Source organism: Gigantopelta aegis, chromosome 4, assembly GCF_016097555.1.
Source record: "Gigantopelta aegis isolate Gae_Host chromosome 4, Gae_host_genome, whole genome shotgun sequence".
NCBI classification, from domain to species: Eukaryota; Metazoa; Mollusca; class Gastropoda; order Neomphalida; family Peltospiridae; genus Gigantopelta; species Gigantopelta aegis.
The window spans coordinates 19,715,109-19,738,911 of NC_054702.1; the positions used below are offsets into that span (position 1 = coordinate 19,715,109).

The 23,803-nt window shown below is 36.2% G+C and overlaps 1 protein-coding gene and 1 pseudogene across 2 annotated transcripts; one reads left to right on the plus strand and one right to left on the minus strand.

The window, feature by feature from the left end:
- Positions 1-5,887: 5,887 nt before the first annotated feature.
- On the minus strand, positions 5,888-22,340 carry LOC121369653 (transmembrane protein 35A-like). Of its 2 annotated transcripts, none has more exons than XM_041494698.1 (3): positions 22,268-22,340; positions 12,772-12,907; positions 5,888-12,282 (listed from the first exon to the last, which is right to left on the minus strand). In XM_041494698.1, exons 1-3 carry the CDS (start codon positions 22,277-22,279, stop codon positions 12,038-12,040), a joined length of 393 nt encoding a protein of 130 aa, XP_041350632.1. In that variant the 5' UTR covers positions 22,280-22,340; the 3' UTR covers positions 5,888-12,037. The 2 variants fall into 2 exon arrangements, with proteins under 2 accessions (XP_041350632.1, XP_041350630.1); XM_041494696.1 differs by having other exon boundaries at positions 22,169-22,327.
- Positions 11,403-11,511, plus strand: LOC121372765 (annotated as a pseudogene).
- Positions 22,341-23,803: the final 1,463 nt, after the last annotated feature.

The window sequence follows — 23,803 nt, forward strand, 5'->3', positions numbered from 1 at the left end:
CAGACCTAAACACCTAAACACTCATGTGGATAAGCTGATCACTAAATTACGCTTAGGTAAATCTTCACAGCTCAACAGCTGCTCCTTTACCAAACCAAATCCTGAATGCGAATGTGGCACCCGGGAAGATATGAAACACTATCTCCTGGATTGCACGCTACACAACATTCAGAGAAAACTAATGTTAGAATCAATAATCGAAGCCAACCATAATAAACAAATCACGCCTAACTTCCTACTCAACCCGGATAAATATCTAAAACATAAAACCTTCAAAGCAGTTTATCAATTCGTCCAGTCCACCAAACCAAAGCTATAAATATGCGCCGCCCGACTTACGCTTCTCGTCTCGCCTGTGACTCCCCGGAAGGAAGAGCGACCTTGTGCATTCGACCACGAACATTCACTCCAACCCGGGGAGAGAACGGCGCAACGACAAAAGCATAGATATACCTATAAATAAGGGTAATAATAATAAATGCCAACTACTCAAAACCGCCCGCCTTTACACCCCTTGGATAGAAGAGCGTCCTTAAGCAATCGACCAAACAGGCACTTCAACCTGGGGGTCAACGGCGGGAAGGTAAGAAGTAGTAGTATAAACCACTAGATACTAACCAAATTAGCAATCATTCAAAACTACCCGCCTGTACATCCCTTGGATGGAAGAGCGACCTTAAGCACCCGACCACAAGCACTTCAACCCAGGGATCAACGGCGGGGCGGTAGCGAATGATAACAACAAGTAATAGGTTTAATGTAAATATTTAATATGTTTTATATGTTTATATGTTCTAAAAATCGTGTTTGGCAATTAGTACATAACACTCCCAAATGTTCTAGTGGCCCTAAAAAGGGCCGTTGGGACACTAACGAGGCTGGATAGCCTCCCGAATGCGGAAAAAGTATTTCCGCATCCCCCTGGCATTAAAGTGAACACCATCAGCCAGAAAGTCATCCGGGTACCACGTAGACAGGGGGACCAAATCCCGCCTAATAGACTTCTTTATCTTCCAATTCACCCCACTTCTTAATGTGTTGAACAAGATAAGATGGAGATTGCAGCAAACCAATTGGATAAGCCATTAACCAATCAACTTAGCCAAGCAATCAACCAGGATAAGATAATTAATTACCACCTTCTTTTTTACAGCACGCCCATTGGTCCAATCCAGCCAACCACGATCCAGGAAAAACCACATGTATATATCGCACAATTCATGTACTCGCACCGTGCACTTTATTATTAGTGAATAAAAGACCACGGTAAGTCACTTAGGGCACAGAAGAACACCCACTTAACGAATAAGTGGTTACTTGGGTGACACCGAGGATTATATAGCAATGACATTTGTCATCCGTTTAGGTGGCGCACCCTTTCGGGTGTAGAGCTCACGAATGCTTGAGGAGAACGGCGAGGGCACCTCACTCCAAGAACTGGATCAATCCACTTGTTAATCAACAACAACAATGACATCTTATACGTTTCACAACCACACCAGACGGCGGCTCGCGGGTTTTATCTTCATATATCATTATATTCATACCATTCATCTCATCTAATTACGGCCCATCCGTGTTGTATGGATAACCTGGGGGGGGGGGGGGGGGATGGGGGGGGCCGCCGTGGTAGGGTGCATATTTGGGTGCGATAGGGCGTTGGCGGTTTGGACCGGTAGGGATGCCTGTTAGGAGGCCTCCCCCCCCCCGGAACGCCCCCCCCCCCATGGAAATCCGGACTGACCTTATTGGGCCCCCGCCTGTTGGAGCGCCGGACTGCTCGGTGACGCTGGGTTCCCCCCTTTGCGAATCCTTTTTCCTCCAGGGCTAAAGTTAAATAACAAAAAATATATATATATAATACATATATATATATAAATACTATTATTAAATATATAATTATAGTATATATTACTTTAGAACTGCCCGATTGAAAATTTAATTATAATTGTGCACCTACTAATCATATTATAAAATAATAGAATGTTATAGGTTTAATTCTAATTATGGTGCTACTATATTAATATAATAAATAAACATATGTAATGATAGACCCCAAATTATTTTAACTTTGTGATCCCGTTTTTAAGTGGTCCTACCACACTATTAAAAATTGTCACCTCCATCTCTCTCACACACTCCCCCCCCCCCCCCCCCCCCCCCCGCCCCGGAGTCGGTCACTGGCGAAGTCAGAGGCTGAATCCGGGGTGGGCGTGCCTGAACCTTAGTGGATAGGGGCACGCAAAATGAGTTGCCAGCCAGCAGAAGAACAGCTGAAAGCCAGAGAACCGAAGATAGACCAAGTAAGACAATAAGCCAGTATATTTCAGGGGTGTAAGCTCAACAAACTACTCTATACAATTGCTGACACATAGATATTATTCATTTTCACCAGTCATTTCATCCTTTTTCGGGGGGGGCGGGAATCAAAATTAACTAGTACGCCAGGGTTGTGTGTGTGACTGAAAGTTGTGTTACCTGTGACTAAACTGTTCATTAGTAACAAAGTTAACTATGCTAAGCACTAGGCTTTTTAACCAATACTTACACTATAAGGGCTCGCCCTTCAAATTAGATAACTAGAATAGACTAATCCCCCCCCCCCCCCCCCGCCATTGTGTTCACAACGCTACACAAAGGCGGGGGGGGGGGGGGGGGGGTGGTCATGATGACCGTTGGAACCATTAGAATAGGGACGTAAGACAATAAGTACAACCTAAAACACCAAACTAGGATTTACACACAGACTACATGCTCACCGCAACAGTACACAGGATGCATTGCATGGGCGGATCCAGGAAATATTTTTAGGGGGGGACCAAAAAAGAAGGGCACATTGACTCGTCAAAAGGGCACCTTACTACAAGTTTTGATATTTACAATTAATATGAATTCCTACAGTTCTACGTCATAATATACTAGCAATAATGAAGTAAATTGGCGTCACTCGCGTTAGAACCTCAATGGGGCCCCATTGAGACTCAATAACACAGACACATATCTGCAAGCTTGCGCATGTACACGAAAATCTTGATTTCATTTATCTACAATATAATTATTGTTTACTTTAAAAAAAAAAAATTCTACAAACAAAAAGGGCACTTGGACATTTTGAGGGCACTTGAACATTTTTTTGGGGGGGACGCGTCCCCCTGGTCCCCCCCCCCCCCCCTTGGATCCGCCCATGCATTGACTAATGATAACAATGCATCCGCCCCCCATTTAATGACCCAGCACGTGCTCCAATAAGGAACCGGACAAAAGAATACCGGTTCCGAGTACACAATTTCAATGCCCCCGGGGGAGGCCGAACAAAAGAATATCAGCCTCCCCCACCCAATCCCCAAATACTTGCTGCTGGTAAATGTACTTGGTGTCACTAAGGAGGAAACGGAGGACCATGCCAACACCAGCACGTCGATCACCCCGGAACAAACCGCCTTGCCTGCCAGTGTCTACACAATTGCACGAGTCTCCTCTGGGTTGTCATGCCACGACCAGAAGAGGTCAGGTCTTTATAAGGACCCTACGGACAACCTAGGGAGACAACCAGCATCGTCAAGGTCTATAAGTAACGAGCTACTCTCGATTCACTAACGAGTTACTCTCGATTCAAAACCTATACTAGCTCGATCATTTAACTTTCGACTGACCGTTCAAAATTGCGCCAAAATTACTCAACAAAACTGCGCACCTTTTCTTTTTGACATTAACGGCTCCATTCAAAATTCCATAGCACCACCACCACCCCACCCGCCTGCCACCGATTCAATCGGGCTGCTGGTGCTCCCTTGCACCTGCCAGTGCAGGCGGTCCCTCTGCCCCCCCCCCCCCCCCAGGCCAAGGCCGGCTCCTGTGCCCACGACAGGCGTGCGCTACAACAGCTTGTTCTGAATGTGCACGTAAAACCCTATGACCTGACCTGACCTATCCCCGTGTGAATGAAAGTAAATTGCAATAACTTATTAGTCGACGTCTCTTATAAATGAGATAACTCTTGATAGACGTCTCTTATAATGAGACAACTCTTGATAGAATGAAAATGTTAAATCCCACTCGATATATGGAAAATTATGTAGTGAGTTACACTTTATACTATTCGTTATTCTATCCCGTGTGAATGAACGTAAAATATTGAAAAAATTGTAATGTCATCGTCCTATATACTGTTCGTCATTCTATCCCGTGTTTATATTTTTAACACAATTTTAATGCTATTTTTATTTCTTCCCCCCCCCCACCCCCTAATTTTAATTAGATTGCAAGAACGCCGTTATGCTATAACGTCACTTACATTACGTCATGTAATGCGCGTAAGATTATATGACGTAATGGCTGATGGCTTTTTGTTGTAGACTGCAGAGGAATATTTTTACATTAAAAATCAGTTAAAATTGACAATGGGTAATAAAGAGAATAACCAACTCGCTACGAGGAGTTACGAATTGTTTATCCCTCGTGAATGAATGTTGTAAAACCCTCGCCAAAGGCTCGGGTTTACAACATTCATTCACTCGGGACAGATAATTCATAATTCCTCGTAGCTCCAATCTAATTAAAATTATCTCCACTATTACATGTGGATCTAAAGACAGCCATTTGGAGCTCATGTCCACCAATCAAAACCTTACTTGCAGAATACTGCCAGTGATTTAAAACTAACAACACTGCGTAGTCCCCAATGGCCAGGTAACATTTCGTCTGTAAATAATAATTTAAATATTGACCAATCACACTTCGCCTTTTATAACGTTATTTGGGAGCATACAAATTCTAAAAATATCGGGCGAGTCTATTTTACTGGCCGCAGTACAGCGAACCATACCAATACGTACGGGGTGGGTTATCAGTCTTCAATTTTACATTAAAAATTATTTATTTATTTATAAAATTAAACAAAACTAAATCAGTCTTCAGTTTTACATTACAAATTATTTATTTTATAAAATAAAACATGTTTTAAGGCATTCGTAATTCACACGAAACATGTCGTATACCCTCAGGATAATTCGGAATGTTTTCAAATTATTTTTAAATCACTGGCAGGATTCTGCAAGTAAGGTTTTGATTGGTGGACATGAGCACATGTAATAGTGGAGCTAATTTTAATTAGATTGGCGTTCTTGTTACAGCCAAATGTTTACAGTACAAAATAATACAACTGTATTTGCATTTGAAAATAATTATTTTTATACATTACTAAAGCCGCTGCTTATGAAACTATACCATTTCATGTTTACGAAACAAATGAGTATTTGTTTTTGTAAATATTTGTAGATCGTATAACGTATGTGTAATCTGACTCATGAATGGAAACATGAATGAAAGTGAAGTTCCGGCCATGTCAAGCAAGCAACCAAACATCGTGATTTTTAAGCCGGCCATGTCAAGCAACCAACCAAACATCGTGATTTTTAAGCCAGCCAATCAGTGGCTGTAGAAGCAATCTGCACACTGTGCAGAGATCGAACAAATATTACCCCGTATATTTGAGCCCATATGGGTAATAAAATAAATTATTACTGTCGACTTCTCTTATAAAGAGATCTCTTGATAGACATCTCTTATAAAGAGATAACTCTTGATAAAATGAAAGGTAAACCAATCGATAAATGAAAATTTTTCAATCCCGTATGGGATAGAATCACGATATAGCCATATTGTATTCCAAATTAAGTTCCTTGCCAAATACAAAATTAACTTTGAAAAAAAAAGCACAATAAATTAGTATACTAGTTATCAAGAACACCTAATTCCGTGTATACTGGTTTAAAGCAGTACACTATGGTCACACTATTAGGAAAATGCCAATATACATGTATATTACTTTGCAAACTTGTCTGGAATATAGCATGTTAGCAAATAAAAATAATAATTCCACAAAATGTTTTACTAGAAATGTTTATTGACTACAAGCATAAAAATGAAATTGAAATGAGTAGACAAGATAATGAAAACACAAATAAGTTTATTACATGTAGATGAAATTAGGACAACATGTAACAGTGTCACCAGTTCACAACATTCATTTTTGTAGAGTATAACAAATAACATTCTTGTGGGAAAGTTCAATTCTCATCAATTTTGGATTTCAGTCCATTATTTTAGTGGGGGGGCGTTTTCTTCTTACAAAACATGTAATAACCAGAGAATATTGCGTAAGTGGTCATTAGATATCATTTATCTTATACAAGTTGTTTAAAAATGTATTTTACTCGCAAAATTTCAAAAGATAAATGGTATTTAACAAGACACAAGTGTTGTATTCAATTTTTTACAATGTGATAACCTCAAAACCCAGGATAAAAAGAAATTTAAATGTCCTTTCCAAGTAAAATTTATTTACAGACCTTGTTTCTAGTTAACTTATACATCCGAGCAATCAATTTCAATTTAACTTTACATCACAGAGAAATCAATTTTGGCCGTGCTTATTTCATTAGCTGTGGCAAATGGGTCATCACACTGGAACAGCCAATCAGATGTCATCAAATCAATATTCCAAGAGGTGTAAAAAGCACACTTTTAAATAAACTGTGTACTCAAATTAATAGCGTAATTATAACTATATGTTGTACTGGCAATGATGTGACAGAGATAATTAATGGTGTCACCAGATGGGGTATCTAAAGTATATTTCATGATTGCTTTGATCCATTAATGTAACATGCTGCATAACAGGTAATGGATCAATACAATACATGTTTGATGATAGTGGCATACTTTTTTGTACTTTGGTTTTGAGTAAAGAGAAATACAATTTTGAGCAGTACAGTTAACTACAGTAAATATTTTTTCAAATCCTCAAATTAATATTATACACTAAGAATTGTAAATCATCTTGCAATTGAAAAGTCAAATGATGTGACAGTGTAAACATGAAAACTCAACTGAGCACTCTGAATATTCTTGTTCACAAAGTAAATGTTTTTGTGGTCTACTTTAGAAGCAAAACATATTCAGTTACAACATAAAACATCTAAGAAAGTTATACTAACATACCTATTAAATGAAATTCTCGTCAAAATCAAAATCGATGTTATGTGTGGAGAAAACAACACAGCTTGTTTGCTTGGTTTGGAGGGAACAGTTTACAAGTCTAAGCAGTGGTACAATAATGGGAAACATCTGGCACTGGGTTTAGGGGTTATTTTGGTCGGTCAGCATTCTGCCCACATTATTTATTTATTTAAATTTAATTTAATTCAATTTTTTTTTTTTTAATATTTACTAAAATTTGCTAGGGTTCTTTTTCTTTCTTTTCATCTTTCTGGGTTTTTTGTTTAGTTTTTTGTTTGTTTTTTGTGTGTTTGTTTTTGGGGGATGGCTTATTAAATCGCTTTTTCAAGGTGGCTTACTAAAATGGTTTTACCCAGACACCAGAAACCCTACTTGTTCATTTTGTCTTTTTGTAACACCTGTACAAATATAACCTACTGACACTGGTATCACTTCTAATTTAATGGGTTGATGAATGAAATGCCAGGATGAATAACATGTACATATTAATACAAGGATGCACAACATGACTCACTAGTTTTAAATACATTAATTCTGTAAACATGATTATAATATAACAATAAGTGTTCAGTTTGGCCAATCTTGTTCAGTTCTCTTCGGAGGTCAGATTTCATCCCATCACTTTCTTTTCAGGTAGAATATTTTAATACAATTTCTTATTCCATTTTCACACAAATACTAACAAAGTTGTCGTACTTAAACTGATACTGTGTTGATCAGGGACCTAATTCACAAAGGTCTCTTAGGCTCTGCTAGACAACATAGCATCCTCTCTGCAAGTCTTTTAGGATTGCACTGCGAGATCGCAAAGTTGCAAGAGTTTAGTGAATTAGGCCCCTGAACAGCAGGCATAGGACTCGATGAAAGATTTCAGCCATTTCATTAGTTGTTCATACCTGTCTATTGGAATAGAGAGTAATGCCATTGCTTAAAGGCTACGTTAAGATGTAAAGAATTACCCACCACCACCACCACCCTACACCTCAACCCCCCCCCCCCCCCCCCCCACCCCCATTACACAACCATTTTGGATATGTTCTGTCTTGTCTGGGGTAAAATATACATAAAGGGTTCACATCATTTATTTGGTAGAAATGGACTATGTGGTGGCAGTGTCTTTCTCCACTCTTTATTCAGACCAAATGTTGCAGCAAAATATGTGAGACACCAAACAGCCTAGTTAATTGAAAGTACTGATGTGTTAAACATTCATTTTTTAAAAGAAACACCACTAGACATGTTCTGTATTAGTTAATGCAAGTGCTCCATGGTATTATGAAAACACTGACTAGACTGGTTTTTGCACTTAATGTTACATGAACATGATAGAGCGAGAACCAGTGAGATCATTAATGGTGGTTCACAGTAAAACCTGTATATGTACAGAACACAGCCCAACTCATACTTTTATGGGATAATACATGTACCTTTAAACCAGTTTACAAAATGTCTTATCTTTTATATTGCACAATACTATGAAGGTAGACTCTTAACATTGAACTGCACAAAATACATTCAGTTCTTATAAACAACAATGGTAGTATGAGCATAATGATGAATGTTGAATAATAATTAAGTTAATTTATCTGTCAAAAACGCACAAGAAATTAAGAGCCATAAAGCTTCATAGTAATTTTTGAAACACAAAATATACATCACAAAACTGCTACTGATATACAGATATACAAAACATGCAGATTTAATTACCTACGATGTACCCTCACAAAATTACCTGTTAAATGTTTTTATTGTGCAATCCAACAAAACTAGTTTGGTAAATCATCAAATATATCAGCTATTGAAAAGCAAACGTTCTACAATCAGTCTAAAGAAGCAAGTATTCATATTACCTAATTATCATTATTATTATTATTATTATGTACATATTTGATTACTTTTGTTTATCACATGAACATTTTGAGCAGTTTAACTTGATCTTTTTTTAAAATGAAAACATTAAACTGAGCGGCAAACTTTTAAAACTGAAACAAATAATCCCAGCATAATTAAGTTGTAACATTTTAAGGCTATTCTAGAAACAATGTAGATGAGAAATAATATTTTACAAATAATTTATGCAAATAAATATACCGATAGAAAGAAATAAGGGAACATTTGGTATTAGGCTATAGATTAAATTTAATTTACTACTAATGTGGAACTGAATGATACTAGTGTGGGAATGAAAGTCAGTTAACTTCCTGACCCTATGGATGAGGGTTTTAGTTGCAATCACTCTTCGTTGCTACTATTTTGTGACCCCTTATTTCTTTCCATTAGTACTCAATGTAATAGACTATATAGTAGTAAAAGTTTTTAAAAAATTCTTTCTTTCTCCAAGATGGTGTAAAGAAATTACATTTCTTATATAGGTATTACGTTTCACACATTTGTAAATAATCACTACATCAAATCTGTGTAAAGCTCATTAAAGCAAAATTAAATTCAGCCTTTCCTTGTAAAACATGTAAAATGACATTTGAATAATTTCAATGTGGTAATGCTGTACTGTTACATAAATACATCAATAGCCATAATAATAAGTGATATATGAATACATTTTAAAAATAAACAAGAATGATTAATAGTAATACAATTATATTGTAAGACAAAATATGAATCAATAATCTGGAATGCATTTACACTTTTCAGATAACTTTTAGCTAAGTTGAAATAGTTCTTTAAAATTTTACAAAAAAACGTTCTGCTTCTTCTCAAAACATGTGAATAAGTTGTATAATATTTAACAATTCCTCTGGTTTTATATATATTATGGTGATACAAGGCATTAAACATTTGAAAGAAAATGCCAGGATTTAACAGCATGTATTTGGCACAGCCAAACTACAAGTGTAAAAAACATTTAATTGAAATATGTACATGTAAGGACAATGACAGACATTTGTCTCTTTATTTGTTTTTACATCCATGGATAGCATTCCTTTCTCATGTTTATATACTGGAACTGTTAATACTGGTTGCCATAAAATCTGAAACACGATGCAGACTGACATAGATCAACGTTTACCAAATAAATTTTTATATGGGAACACTGTCACCGATGATCTGTATCAGACATATCTGCACATATCAAACATAGACTGTTTGCGACATCATTGGGCTATGTGGTTTAAGTGAATGTAAGTTATAATTTCAAGGGTTTTTTTTTTTTTTTACATGTGTGGATGTGTTATATAGAATATGACAATAGTTTTTTCACTGGATATCATTTTTACGAAACCAATGAACTTCTGTAAAAATTATATCTAACGAAAACGAGTGTGGTATTTTATTTTAACCTTTTTCAAATAAAATGTAAAATCTGACAATTATTTCCAACACAACATAACAAGACATAAGCAACTGCACAGAGCTAAGACATGGGAAGATAACGTCGCTTACCAAACATTTGACGTCATTTTTTAGTAACTAATACACACCTGGTGGTGTGTACAAAATTTGTACAACGCACCCAGACATTCACTAGGTGGGTAATAAAAACACAGACAAAATATAACATGTGCATGTTGCTACGTATCTGCACAGGTGTATAAGAAAGTTATAGTGACTACAGAATACACACTTTCTGTACATCCAGCTCTATAGTTTCATATAAACAAGTTGCACTGTCCTATTTAACATCAGTTCTTAGGAAAAACATTGGTTACCAATTTTGCTCATGCAGATAGTAAAGTAACTAGGAAATATTTAGACTGACTAAAAAAAAAAAGCCTCTATATATTAAAACATTCTTGAATGGATGTGAATACACTAACCAGTGATGACAGTTTTTATATATGTACATATTAATAAGTTAACAACATCAACAAATAGTTTAATACTCCAACAGAAGTAAATGACAAAAAATGCCCAGACACAACAATGTGACCATGCCCAGTCATTCTGGTTCTGAGACAAAACAAAAATATAACACTTTGAAATGCAAATGAGATCAACAAAGAAACTGGGTTCATAATTACATATCTATTTTATTTTCCATACAGAAACTGAATTGCTCCTTCATGATGTGACATGTCTCATCCCAACTATTCATGATGTCATACATTATTATTGTTAGATTTTAAACATTTAAATGATCAAGTTCCATGAGGCTTCATTATAATTTCACTGTTTAAAACAAGATTATTGAGTAATAAATGGGACATTAAACTCACTGCCATTTCGTATCATGCTTACAGTAGGTCACTTGTGAAACAATTTTCATCTGTCATCCACTAAAACTTGTGACAAATGAAAATTATTTTACTCAGGATATATAAACTAAATATGTAATGGCAGGTTGTTTAACATCCAAATCCTATTTGTATATGATGAATAATGGTTTGAGGTTTTCTCAAACATATTTATTCACCAAGAATATATTTGCTTCTCGGCCTTTTGGCTAAGATCAAAGTGTAGTATCTGTTCTTATCAGCTTAATATTTGCTGATCATAAGCCTTAAGATTTATGTCCTGAATCGGAAAATGTTTGCCACCTAGACTACTGATAAAAGTTATTTTTAATTATTATTTTTAAGTTTACAGACTTTAAAACATAATTTCTAATACTATTCAGGGAATAAAACAGATTCATGTCACAATTCAGTAGTTACATTGGTTGCTATAAACCACTAACATAAAAAGCATAGCATCAAGGACCATAATTTTGTGTACCATTGTAAGTTCAACAGGAATAAGCCAATATTTTCAAGCTAATAATATTTTAGTTACGAAAAGAACAAATAGGTCTGCAATAAAAATTGAGCTCCAAAAGAAATCATATGTTCATACCCTGTATGTATTTATTCTACTAAACTTAAAATTTAAACAATTATGCAACATTGGCAGCTACAAAACAGCATCTGTTACTAATTACAAAAATTTCAAAAACAAATTATTTCCTACTATGAATGCCTTCTTTGGTTTGTAATTTACCTTAAATAAAAACATTTACTCAACATACACACATACACTAGACACGGATATACTTCAAACATTCGTCTACAATTGCACTTCATCATTGTTCCTTCTTCTCTTCAGCGGGATGAATAATAGGTTCGTTGCGTTCTTTCGTTCCGGCGAACACGGACTTGGGTTCAGCTGTCAAGGATTGTAGAAAAATGATGAGTCGACAGGTGAGAAGCAGAGCGAAAACAATCGCAGGACTCATTTTGTCGATTCCCTCGTCCAGAGCAAAGTGAGCATAAATGTCATTCACCATGATGGTGAGAAGGACAATGTTTGCAGCTTCCTTTAAAGAACCTGAAATGGCAAACAGGGATCAAAATTAACCTTGGAGAAATATTTTAGAAAACTGCAGTCATATAAACAGTGAGGTTATCTGGAGCTTTTTGTTAAAAAAAACATGGACATGCACAATTTTCAGGCAGTGCCAAATATTCTGAATGATTTTTTATTTGCTAACATGGCAAACTAAAAATCCCATTTGCATTAATAGTACGCAATTAGGATACATGAAGCCATCACTTTCTGCAGTTCATTAAGTAAGAAAATAAGTTCATCTATTACAGCCACCAGACTTTCTAAAAATTCACCCGATTCCTGTGAATAATAAATCAAGTCCACATAGTTTTAAAGTAGAATATTTGTAAAATGACCACTAGACAATCAATCTCAAACTAATATTTAACAATAATAGTTTTATCAGTACTTATAGTAGTATTAGAAACATAATTTAAAATACTTATATTTAGTAATAAAAGATGAAATGGTGTTAACTGGTCTACTAACCTGGCACAAAAGCCAACAAGACCCCACAAACTACCTCTGCTGTGCCGATGGCTTTTCTGTAGGTATGAGGATTGGGCTTCCAACCGGTCTGCTTGACAAGAGGAAACACTTTGGAATTGCGAATGTATGTCTTTCTCTGAAACAAACATAATAACTTTAATAAGAACTTTCTTGTGTGCTTTAAAACTGCTTCTTGAATTTGTTTTATTTAGCATTTATGTGGGTTGCTGGTCAGTTCGTACCACAATTATTTCATACCTAGTTGGTTTGATTCATACCATTGTTACCTCACACCATAGCAGGCCATAGGATTTCAAATTTCATGGGGAACACTTTTTCGGTTCCGTGCCTTGTGATCATGGGAACCCATTGGAAACTGCTTTTAGGTTCCGTGAAAATAAGTCATGGCAACCCATTTTTAATACCACTGATTTAAATTATATAAAAAATATGTGCAAAGAGACACTTTTTCAAACTCAATATAAAGTTGATTTTTGACACGCCCTCTCCATTATATGCATGGTGTTGCGATTTCAACAGCTAAATAAAAATAATAATTTAGGCCTATGTCATTTCATCCCATAATGAAACCACAGGAAATAATAGGGCCTGTTCGATTGCTAATTTCAGTACTTGAGCACATGCGTGACATCGACTTCAGTGACAGAAGTCAATCTGATTAAAATTAGCTCCACTGGTTAATAATTATTACCAGTAGAGCTGATTTCAATCAGATGTGACAGTAGTCTGAAGGTTAAATATTTTCTACAATATTATTTGAATTTAAATACTATTTCTTGCCACTATATTTAAGATGTACACTACAAATAATTAGTGCCAGTGATTTTGGTTCAAATGTGGAACGCGTCTGATTCTAGCGTTTGTTGGAACTCTGATTCAGGTTTCCTGAACAAGAATTTTGAGAAGTTTGCTTAACAAAACAATCCGAATTGGGACTAGTGCTTGTGCCAGTAGTGTGATATTAGAAACATTTTTTTTTTTTTAATAATTATATACATGTATATATTATTTTCATTGAATAGTTGTACTTAATATGTTAATCATGGGAAACAAAATTTTGGTTCCGCGATTTTACGGTACCAGAAACGGTCATTACCGTGAAATCTGAAGGCCTGCATAATCATTTTATATGTACTATTATAGAATTTCGATTGACATATATTCTCGATACTTTGTTTGTTACTGCATGTATCATGAGATTATGCGAAATAGGACATGATTAGCAGCCTAAATGTAAACAAGGAAGTGTATTTTTTCCTCTTGATATTGAAAATGCTTCAAGTCAGACTACCAATTTTTTAAAATTATAATATAATAAATATTGTGCACGTCATCAGTTTTTGCTAATGTAATATTTTGATACTAAGGAAATGCCTAAAATAGCAAAATTCAGTTATCCGTACAAAGTTATCGTCTTCTAAGTGGACATCAGACCTGTCAAACAGATCATGTGATCCTTAAACTGAACAATAAAATTTATGGACAGCTAGTTGGGTTACCTCTTATGTCATTCACAACAAAGTCCTTTTCAGTAATTTCTGGTGGAGGCCTGTTTTACATGTACATTTACATTACTGTTCTGAAAATTATTTGATATATTTTTGTAACAAGATACAAACATTTTGGGCCAAATTTAAGAAGGCTGTTTTAGCATAGTAAATGCATGTAAGTGCACGCATGTAAGTCTAAAACAAGCTTTGTAAATTCAGCCCTTTAAGTTTTCAGTTAAAACTGTTTATTGCTATGAAAATGATTCTATATTTTTTTTACAAGTTACAAACATTTTATGATTTTATTTTCAAACATAAAATTAAGTAAATTATTGCACAGAGAACTTACAGACCCTACAATACAATAACAAAAACAGACAGCCAATGAAAATCGTCAAAATATTGTGGAAACACCAGGTATGACTCAGCAGCTTGTTTTCTGTAGGGAAACTTGGCGTTTATGGGAGATTATCACTGTTTTTCCACAATAAATTAATGTGACTTGAGAAAGATAAAAGTATTATTATATGTACGAAGTATTGTTTTTTTTTTTATATTTTAATTTTTTGTTTATCGTATCGAAAACACATGACACCAGGCAGGATACCATTACAAAATGTCATTTCATACCACTGGAAAATGTAATTTTTTACCATAGTCATTTCGTACCAGTCAAAATGGTCATAGACTTAGGTACAAAATGCCTTTTCCAGGGCTAGCTCTGGGTGTGCAAAACATTTCACCAAATTATGTCCAAAAATGAAAAACTTTATTTTCCAGCAAATATTAATTAGTGCATTTTTTTTCCGCCAAATTAAAATAAAATTTGCCAGTTGTTGCTAACCTTCGCAATTGGCAAAGCTGGCGAGTGGCAGAGCTAGCCCTGCAAGTTTTCCTAATGGTTTGAAATGACAATGATTCAGCCTGTCCAGTGTCAGTCACAGTGTGCTAGGACAGTCTTTAAATACGGGAAAGGCGGAAAGACTTCCAAACATTCCAGCATGTATGCTAATACATGTACTGGGATGAAGATGATTTGTCCTCTGGACATTTCATCCAGACGATTTGTCACTAAAAATGTGTTCACTGTTGAACTCGAGATGATTCGTCCACAACCAAAAATTGTTCTTGGACAATTTGTCCACTATAAAAAAAATATATTATTAGTTATTTACCGTATATTTCATCCACGGACTAAATAAATGTACAGACACTTTTTATTTTAGTGGAATATCGACACAGAGAATTGCCAGAGACGTGCAGATTGTAACTTAAACCATATAAGATCAACAATTTACTGCCGAGTCAAATTAAGAAATATTTTGGATTTGTTACTTATATTGGATTATATATATTGGATTATATATCTATATATTGTGCATTTTTTATGGAGGGAACCTTTTTCTTACCATATTTGGAATGTTTGTTTTTACGAACAATGGCCTCATATACTACTATTTCACTTTGTTTTACCGCGCATGTGTCTAGCCGCTTTGACATGGTCTTGGATTTAACTAATCATCAACAATGGATAAATTCGATGAACTTTCGAAGACATTGGCAGAAACTGGGTAAGTAGTATCAATTAAGCATATTACAATCATAAATAACTCAAAATTATTGTAAAAAACACAAATATTTAGATTTTTTAATCTTAGTAACTTTGTATTACCTGCCAAACAAACTTTGTAGAATTGTGTGAAGACACAAGTTATAACCGGTGCTACTACAAAATGTTCCTTGTAGCTATAAATACATCTAGCATACTATCTTACTCTTGCAGGATGACTGTGTCGGCGGGGTGGCGTCATGTACTGTTACACCATGGGACCTCCAGAAAGGAAATCTACAGAGCGATGTATGGACAACTTGTGGTAAGTAAACTGTTATTTGTTATAGATTTTTTTATGTTTTACTTTTTTATTATGAACAATATTTGGAAACAGTATGACATTTCAATACTTTGGTATTTTATAGAGGGCACTTTAATTTTGTTTTCAGTATGGTGGTCACGTAGGGAAGCCAGGGAAAATGTTGGTATTCCCCGACCTGATAAGAGAGGTGGTGAGAGAGCGGTTTCCGGAAGCTGGAGCAGGGATCTATGATGACCAGTACAGATTGCCATCTGGAGTACGTTTTACTGATGTCAAGTAATCTTATTGCTTTTTGTTAATTTTTCAACATTTTATTATGTCAATGTTAATTTTTATTTCATTTGCTGAAGACGTTTATTATATGGTAATTATATTTAATGTATTTTACAGGGGACACATGTAACATTGAAACAGATGGCGGAATTCCAGTGGTGTCAACCTCCTAAGACATGCGGCTCCTGCTCCAGCTCGAAGTGAACTTAAAACAACACAATAAACACTTGCTCAATCTTGTAAAATCGTTGGCTTTTATTTTTATTGTTTACTCAGATAGAAAAGGTAACTAATTTGTTTTGTATTTCATTTAATTAGATTAATTAAAGTCTGCACATGGTTTTGAGTAATTTGGTGGCAGTGTTTTGCTGCTACATCCTTCACGCTCTGGAGTGATACGGGAAAAAACACTTCTGGTGTAGTCGCTGGTTGCATTTTACACATCTGTAGAATGTGTTCTTCCCACACAGTCTGCATCGGCCTTCCTTGCTGGTTTTGTCCTGGTTATGCCCTGCTCCGTCGTACAGTATGTCAGGAAGAACTGACCGCGGTGTCCCGAGACATCTCTTGGTAGTTACCTGCTTCAAAAGGATGCGGACGATGTATCTTAGGAATACCAAATGAGTTTCAGCGCCGCCCAGCTCCTTGTGAACTCTCCACGCCACTGTAGCACAGACATTGAGCGCGTTGGTGAAGAACGGGAAGTACCATTTCTTGCCACGTATTGAAGGCCTGTAGTCGCTCAAGTAGCGATCAAACAGGTCAACCCCTCCCATTGTTCCATTGTAAGTATCAATAATTGCAGGGCAATCAACATGGATGTACTTTCTTTCAGACTGTGAGAAGCGACGTTTTACTACTGTTAGGGTTACCTTTTTGTGGTTTGAAGCGGCATAAACCGGCATGTTGTCATTCCAAACCACAGCCACCAGCTTCCCATCACTGCAGTACTTGTAAGAACCCCTTTCCGTCTTCTTAACATCAGTTGCAATGGGCAAAGGAGAACCACGCAGACGGTTATGCCTGACAGTTCCCAGAGCAGCAAACCCCTTTTCTTGGAGTTTAATAAGAACATCGTAACTTGTGAAAAAGTTGTCGAAAGTTACAGTGTGACTTGGTGGCTCACTGTGATGTAAAAGCTCAAAGATTACTCTTGTCCCAAGTAAATCGCCTGGTGACTTGTCTTTCTCCTTGCCCGAGTACAGCATCATATGGAAAGGGTATCCTGTGTGATATGCAACTATCCATAATTTGTAACCAAATTTGACAGGTTTCCCATGCATGTACATCTTCTCCGAGTGACAACCAAAATAGGGAAGCATCTGCTCATCGATGGACAGAGCGGGTGCGAAATCTCCTAACTGCTTCAGTTTCGCGTTTAGCAAATCATATACAGGTTGGATTTTCCCATATTTGTCATTTTCAACTATTTTGTCATTATCGGCCATGTGCAAGTATTTTTTTATTTCCTTGAACCGGTTGCGTGGCATTGCAGAACTAATTAAAGGAACACCGACATCTTCGTCAGTGCACCAATACATGTATTGCTGAGGTAACGTGTGGTATCCACTCAGTAAGAAGATACCACAGAAACATTTCATGTCATCTTCTTTAATATTGAAGGTATGGTCGTTCTGTCTAGCTGCATATCTATTGGTTTCACAAACCAAATGGTCCAAAATCTCATTAAAGTACATCATGAATAACTCATAGGGGGATTTGTCTACGAGCTCGGGATGTTGCTCACAAAGTTTGCCTATATCTTTTCTGGGCATTTCGCTGATATCCTCAGATTTTTCCTTCCAGATAACATTCATTTTGAGTTTTTTGGCTGGAGTAACTTGTTCTGTATCTCCAACTTTAGAATCAGCCTCTTCGCCTGTCACTTGGATGTCAGCTTCTACAATCCCAGGAACATCATGAGGAGCTGTGTCGCCCTCGTTTTCATCGTCATCTGTTATATCACCATCTTCTTCAGGAGGCAGAAGAATAATGTTATCAACGTCTTCATTGTCAGCCAAAACTTGATCTAAAACATCCAATACTGTGAAGAAGCGACGTGTTATGCGACCAGATGCTATGTTTTCTGAAAATATATTTATAATGCTTGTGTAATTACAAAGGTTGTTGGAGTATATACTTCTTACCCCCAAGCCTGCACCCCCATTTTATTGCAAATTAATTACTGTTTGCATTTAAATATTGCAAGAGACAAAACATACACCAAGCCACCCGGTATGACAAATGCAATGTAATGAGTTATTAGAAAGTGGCCCATGTAGACAAGGTGGCTGCTTAATACAGGTTAATGTGTAATATTCTATATGGTTTGGGAAAACAATAACATGGTCGCTTAATACAGGTGCCTACTTAATGCAGTGACTGTTTAAATCATGTTTGATTGTAATTGATTTGATATTGCTTATCAGGTATATAAAACGAACATTTCACATTTGGTGAATTATCAGGCCAAACCGATCCAACATAAATGAAACCCAGATACACAGTATAAACATGTAATACAATATACTTAATTTTAACATGATCAACATTTGTAATACAAATACATTATACTGTATTTATGTAACACAAAATGCTAGTCACAAACATGAAAAACATGAAACTTTCTTACCTCTTTTCAAGGTCACTTGGTGTCTGTGAAAAACACTACCCGTCTCAATCTCAAGTGCTATGTGTTTAAAGCCAACGACGTCATGGATTTTAATACATGTTTATTAATAGAAACAATATGACGAAAAACAGCGATGTTCGTTTTTACGAACGTTGGGACTCATATGGGTTAACCTAACAGCTTTGCTTTGGGTGCTAAATTAAAGTTACACAGTGATCGAGTTCATAAAAACAAATCCGCAATCGTTTGTCGACCATAGTTGATCGGGACATAATTTCATAATTTTGACCCATAGCAGGCGTGTTTGAACCTACCTAATGAATAACTTGTTTGATTTATTGCAGGTTGATGTTGAGTACGTGTGCTCATTAGACCCAGAAGCACAAACTTTCTATCAAGTGTCTGTCAGCATCAATGATCAACAGCATTTGATTTTTGTGACACCAGCTCAACTGCATCAATTAGACCAAGCAAAAACTTGGTACGTGGATGGGACATTTAAGATCATGGCGCCACCATTTGTCTAACTCTGTGGAATACACGCATTCGTCAGGTTGGGAGAGGCGTTGACTCAAGTACTACTGGCATTTGTCATAATGTCGCGGCGGCAGGCCATTGATTATTTAGTGGAAAGCATTGAACATGGTGACATAGTGTATAATTATCTATTATGTTCCTCGTGTTTATTAAAGTTTATTTTAAAAATTAGTATATTGTTACACGCTAATTCATCAAATGCCTTTCATTCAGGAACTAATTACTGACTGATATTTCATATTATTTATACGTATTTAATACTCTACTCAGAAAACTGTGGCAGCAGCCTCAATTTAAGAGGATAGTATTTGACTTCGAAGCTGCTACATGGGCTGCGATATGTGCAGTTCTACCTCAGGTGGAAATAAAGTTATGTTATGTTTGTTATATAATTAGACTTTTATTCAGTTTTATAATTGTAATCAATTTTGAAGTTTTATTCAGTTTTATAGTTTTATTCAGTTTGGTTTACTTTTCTTCTTAGGGATGCTTATTTCATTGGAGCCAATCGGTATTTAAAAGGATCCGACAGGAAGGCCTGGAAAAATTGTACCACGAAAAGGGCAACGTACACAAGTTTTTGAAACAAGTCCTGTCCCTCCCTTATTTGCCGGCCGAGGATATAGAGGAACAGTTCTAGTGGCTTTGCTCAGTGCATCAGATTCTGCCAAATGTCCAGAATATCCTGAACTACATCCAGAATACCTGGTTTTGGAGTAGCGTTTGGAGCGTGGAGAATTGGTCAATCTTTGGACTGCCAGTAAGTATTGTATTATATTGCCGTCGACAAAAACAGACTGTCTTGTTTCTATTATGAATTAGTTATTGTCATATATTAAAATTACTAAAATTATTATTTACTTGCTGTTTCTTGCTTATAATATGATTATTAGCACAGTGCTTTTTTAAATTTTTATTTCTTGCACTTTTCCGATCCGGACCAACAACAACACTGAAGTTTGGCACAGAAGGATCAACACCAGAGCTACAAAGGGAAGGTATCCAGTTTTACCTGCTGGTGCCTCTGCTTCTGTGGGAAGCCAAGTTGGTTGAAATGACCATGGAGAGGGTGAGCAACGGAAGGCTCACTCGGATGCAAAGGGCAAAGCAGAGGACCAGGCAGGGCGAAGTGTTTCAGATCTAGGAACAATACCACCAGGGTGATATCTCTGCCAAGCAGCTGTTTCGAGCCATTTCAAGATTGGAATGAAATCGGAATAAATGACATTTACAGTTGAATGCATATTTTATGTTGATGCTTAAAAAAATGAAATAGAAGACAACAAATTTTTATTTTATTTTATTTGTTTATTTTTGTCCACAAAGCATACATGTAGGGGAGGGCTGGGCAATGCGCAATTTTTATCCGGTGCACATTGACTTATTATCTTCTGAAGCAAACTTTCTAGTAGAAACAACGAAAATCATGTACGAGCGTGTTGACAAATAAGTGCCTGTAAACAAAATGTGTACGGTAATACACCAATCGCAATGTAGAAATGGTAATTTAGCAAGAGTTTAGTTACTAGCTTTGTTTTCTAAATAGTATACGTCAGAATTATAGGTGTAATTGAAGAGCAATTTGAATAACAACATATCAATAAAGCACTATAATGGACAGAGAGACAATTAGGGTTTCTGCCAGAGGGTTAAATGGGTATGGCACCATACCTAGATTTTTTTGGCAGATTGTTTTTTAAAAAGTTAACCTTTTGACAAAATTAATTACTCTTATCATTAATGTATGATTTTCTTAACCCTAACCCTAAACCATTTTCTTTCTGGGGGAGGCCTCCCATACTCCTTGTTGACTGGTTGTATTCAATTCCATAGTGCCATACCCAAAAATTTCTTTCTGACAGAAACACTGACAATAACAAGTTGATAGTGCCACTAAAATTCTGTTTGTTTCATATACTAGTAGTTTACCACAAAACGAAAATAATTAACCATTTCAGTAGCTAAGAAATAACATTTCAGATTTATTGGTCTAAATGTTGTAATCGAGTGGACGAATTGTCAGAGGTGGGTGAACGAATTGTAAGGTGGACGAATCAATTGTGGACGAAATGTCAACAGGACAAACCGTCTGGAAAGCCATGTATTATCACCAACCCTAGCCCTAAAGCTAACCCTGAATGATGGAACATTCGGAAGTCGGTATAATATCCACCCGGTCCCCTCCATTATTATTTTTAGTTAGGGTTGAGGGTTAGGGTTAGGGTTAAGGTTAGGGTTAGGGTTGGGGTTATGGCTGGGGTTAGGGCTAGGGTTGGGGTTAGGGTTGGAGTTAAGGTTAGGGTTAGGGGAAGGGGGGACCGGGCGGATATTTTTCCCAGAAGTCTTGCCGGAAAGGCCAGGTAGTAAAGCAAATAAAAGACAACACAGCCTTTATTGGTATATTTTTAAAACATATTTTAACCCCTCCACAAATAATAATATAGAGGCATAAAAACCCAAACAAAAAAACAACCAATCTCTCCGACGTCACGATCAAGGTTCGGTCCTGGGCCAAGTCCGAAGTCGTATTTTCTCCCCAAAAGCAACTCCATTATTTATCAGGGTCTTACCATTTCTTTGTAAATCTCCCCATTAACTGAAGGTGTCAGTTTTATGGTACCAACGAAAACAAAGAATAAGCCAAGCGTTAGCGACAAAACTCTAATCACCAATAAAGTCATTTTTAATTTTTCTTTCGTAAACTTGGCGTGTGGTGGTTTGTTGTCTGCTTTTCAATACCACTTCCGGAATACCACTTCCGGTATTGGATTTACTAAAACTAAATCCGGAATGGGATTATATTTTTAATTGAAACTTCAAAAGAATCTCATATGCCAATAGTGTTTTTAAGTTTATAGTTATGTAATTTTAATTTATTATTAAATGGGAAATTAGAACATATATTCCATTACGGTAAATGTAGGTAAATTTTCTTGACTTTTCATCAATATCGATATGTTAAAAAAATAACAAGTAAAATGTATATTTCAGTATAAGACAAAATTGCTTTTTGTTATCTTTAAGGTTCAAACATACTGTCATGGGTCCACAACTTAGCTGCCCAAGATATCTTTTATATACACTTTACCAGGATATACCTTTTTTTTCTTTTTTTTTAAATACTGTTTATTAATCCCAGAAACAAATTTGGTAGTGTCAGGGTTGAGGGCTGATACCACTACCATACAGTCATATTATAGGTTAATAATTGTACATAACATATAAACTGTAATATATAGGTGTATAGGATATAACATGCATCCATCAAAGGGGACTGATCCTCTTATTCACTGGGGTGGGACGTAGCCCAGTGGTACAGTGCTCGCTTGATGCGCGGTCAGTCTAGGATCAATCCCCATCGGTGGGCCCATTGAGCTATTTCTCGTTCCAGCCAGTGCACCACAACTGGTATATCAAAGGCCATGGTATGTACTACCCTGTCTGTGGGATGATGCATATAAAAGATCCTTTGCTGCTAATCGAAAAGAGTAACCCCATGAAGTGGCAACAGCAGGTTTCCTCTCTCATTATCTGTGTGGTCCTTAACCATATGTCTGATGCCATATAACCGTAATTAAAATGTTTTGAGTGTGTCATTTCTTTCTTTCTCTTGTCCACTGCTTCACAGGCGAGTGCTCTATCTTTGAGCTATAACCTGTCCATGGACTAGTTTTACTGATCAGCAGCAATGAAGCTTTCCACAAACTTTCACATAATTGTGTTGTATAAAGCATGCAACCTTTGAGCCCTGGACATGTGTATAGCACACTATAAGCTAGTGTTAGTAAATTATAGTTTTGTCTTAATAATAAATTACTTTATCCAGTTGTGCACAGACATTTTTGGTGCAAATAAACATATCAAAAATATATTCTATGTCAGATATATAATACATCATGTATGTATATTTCCACTTATTAGTCATTGGTAGAAGTGAACCGTAAAAATGTCTTCACAATGTTGAGAAAATAGATATTGACAAAACATTTCACCAGACTGAGTCCATGGACACCAAGGCGACTACATCTCGAACAAATGAAACAAACAGCCTGAGTCCTTAAAATAACTCGCATTCAAACGAAGTACAATGTTTGACTATTTTTTGGACAGCAAATTGGTTATAGGTTATTTTAATTTTCAATATATTACAAACGAATTCCAGGAAAATCTAACCAAACAATTTAGAATCATGTTTCGGATTTTAA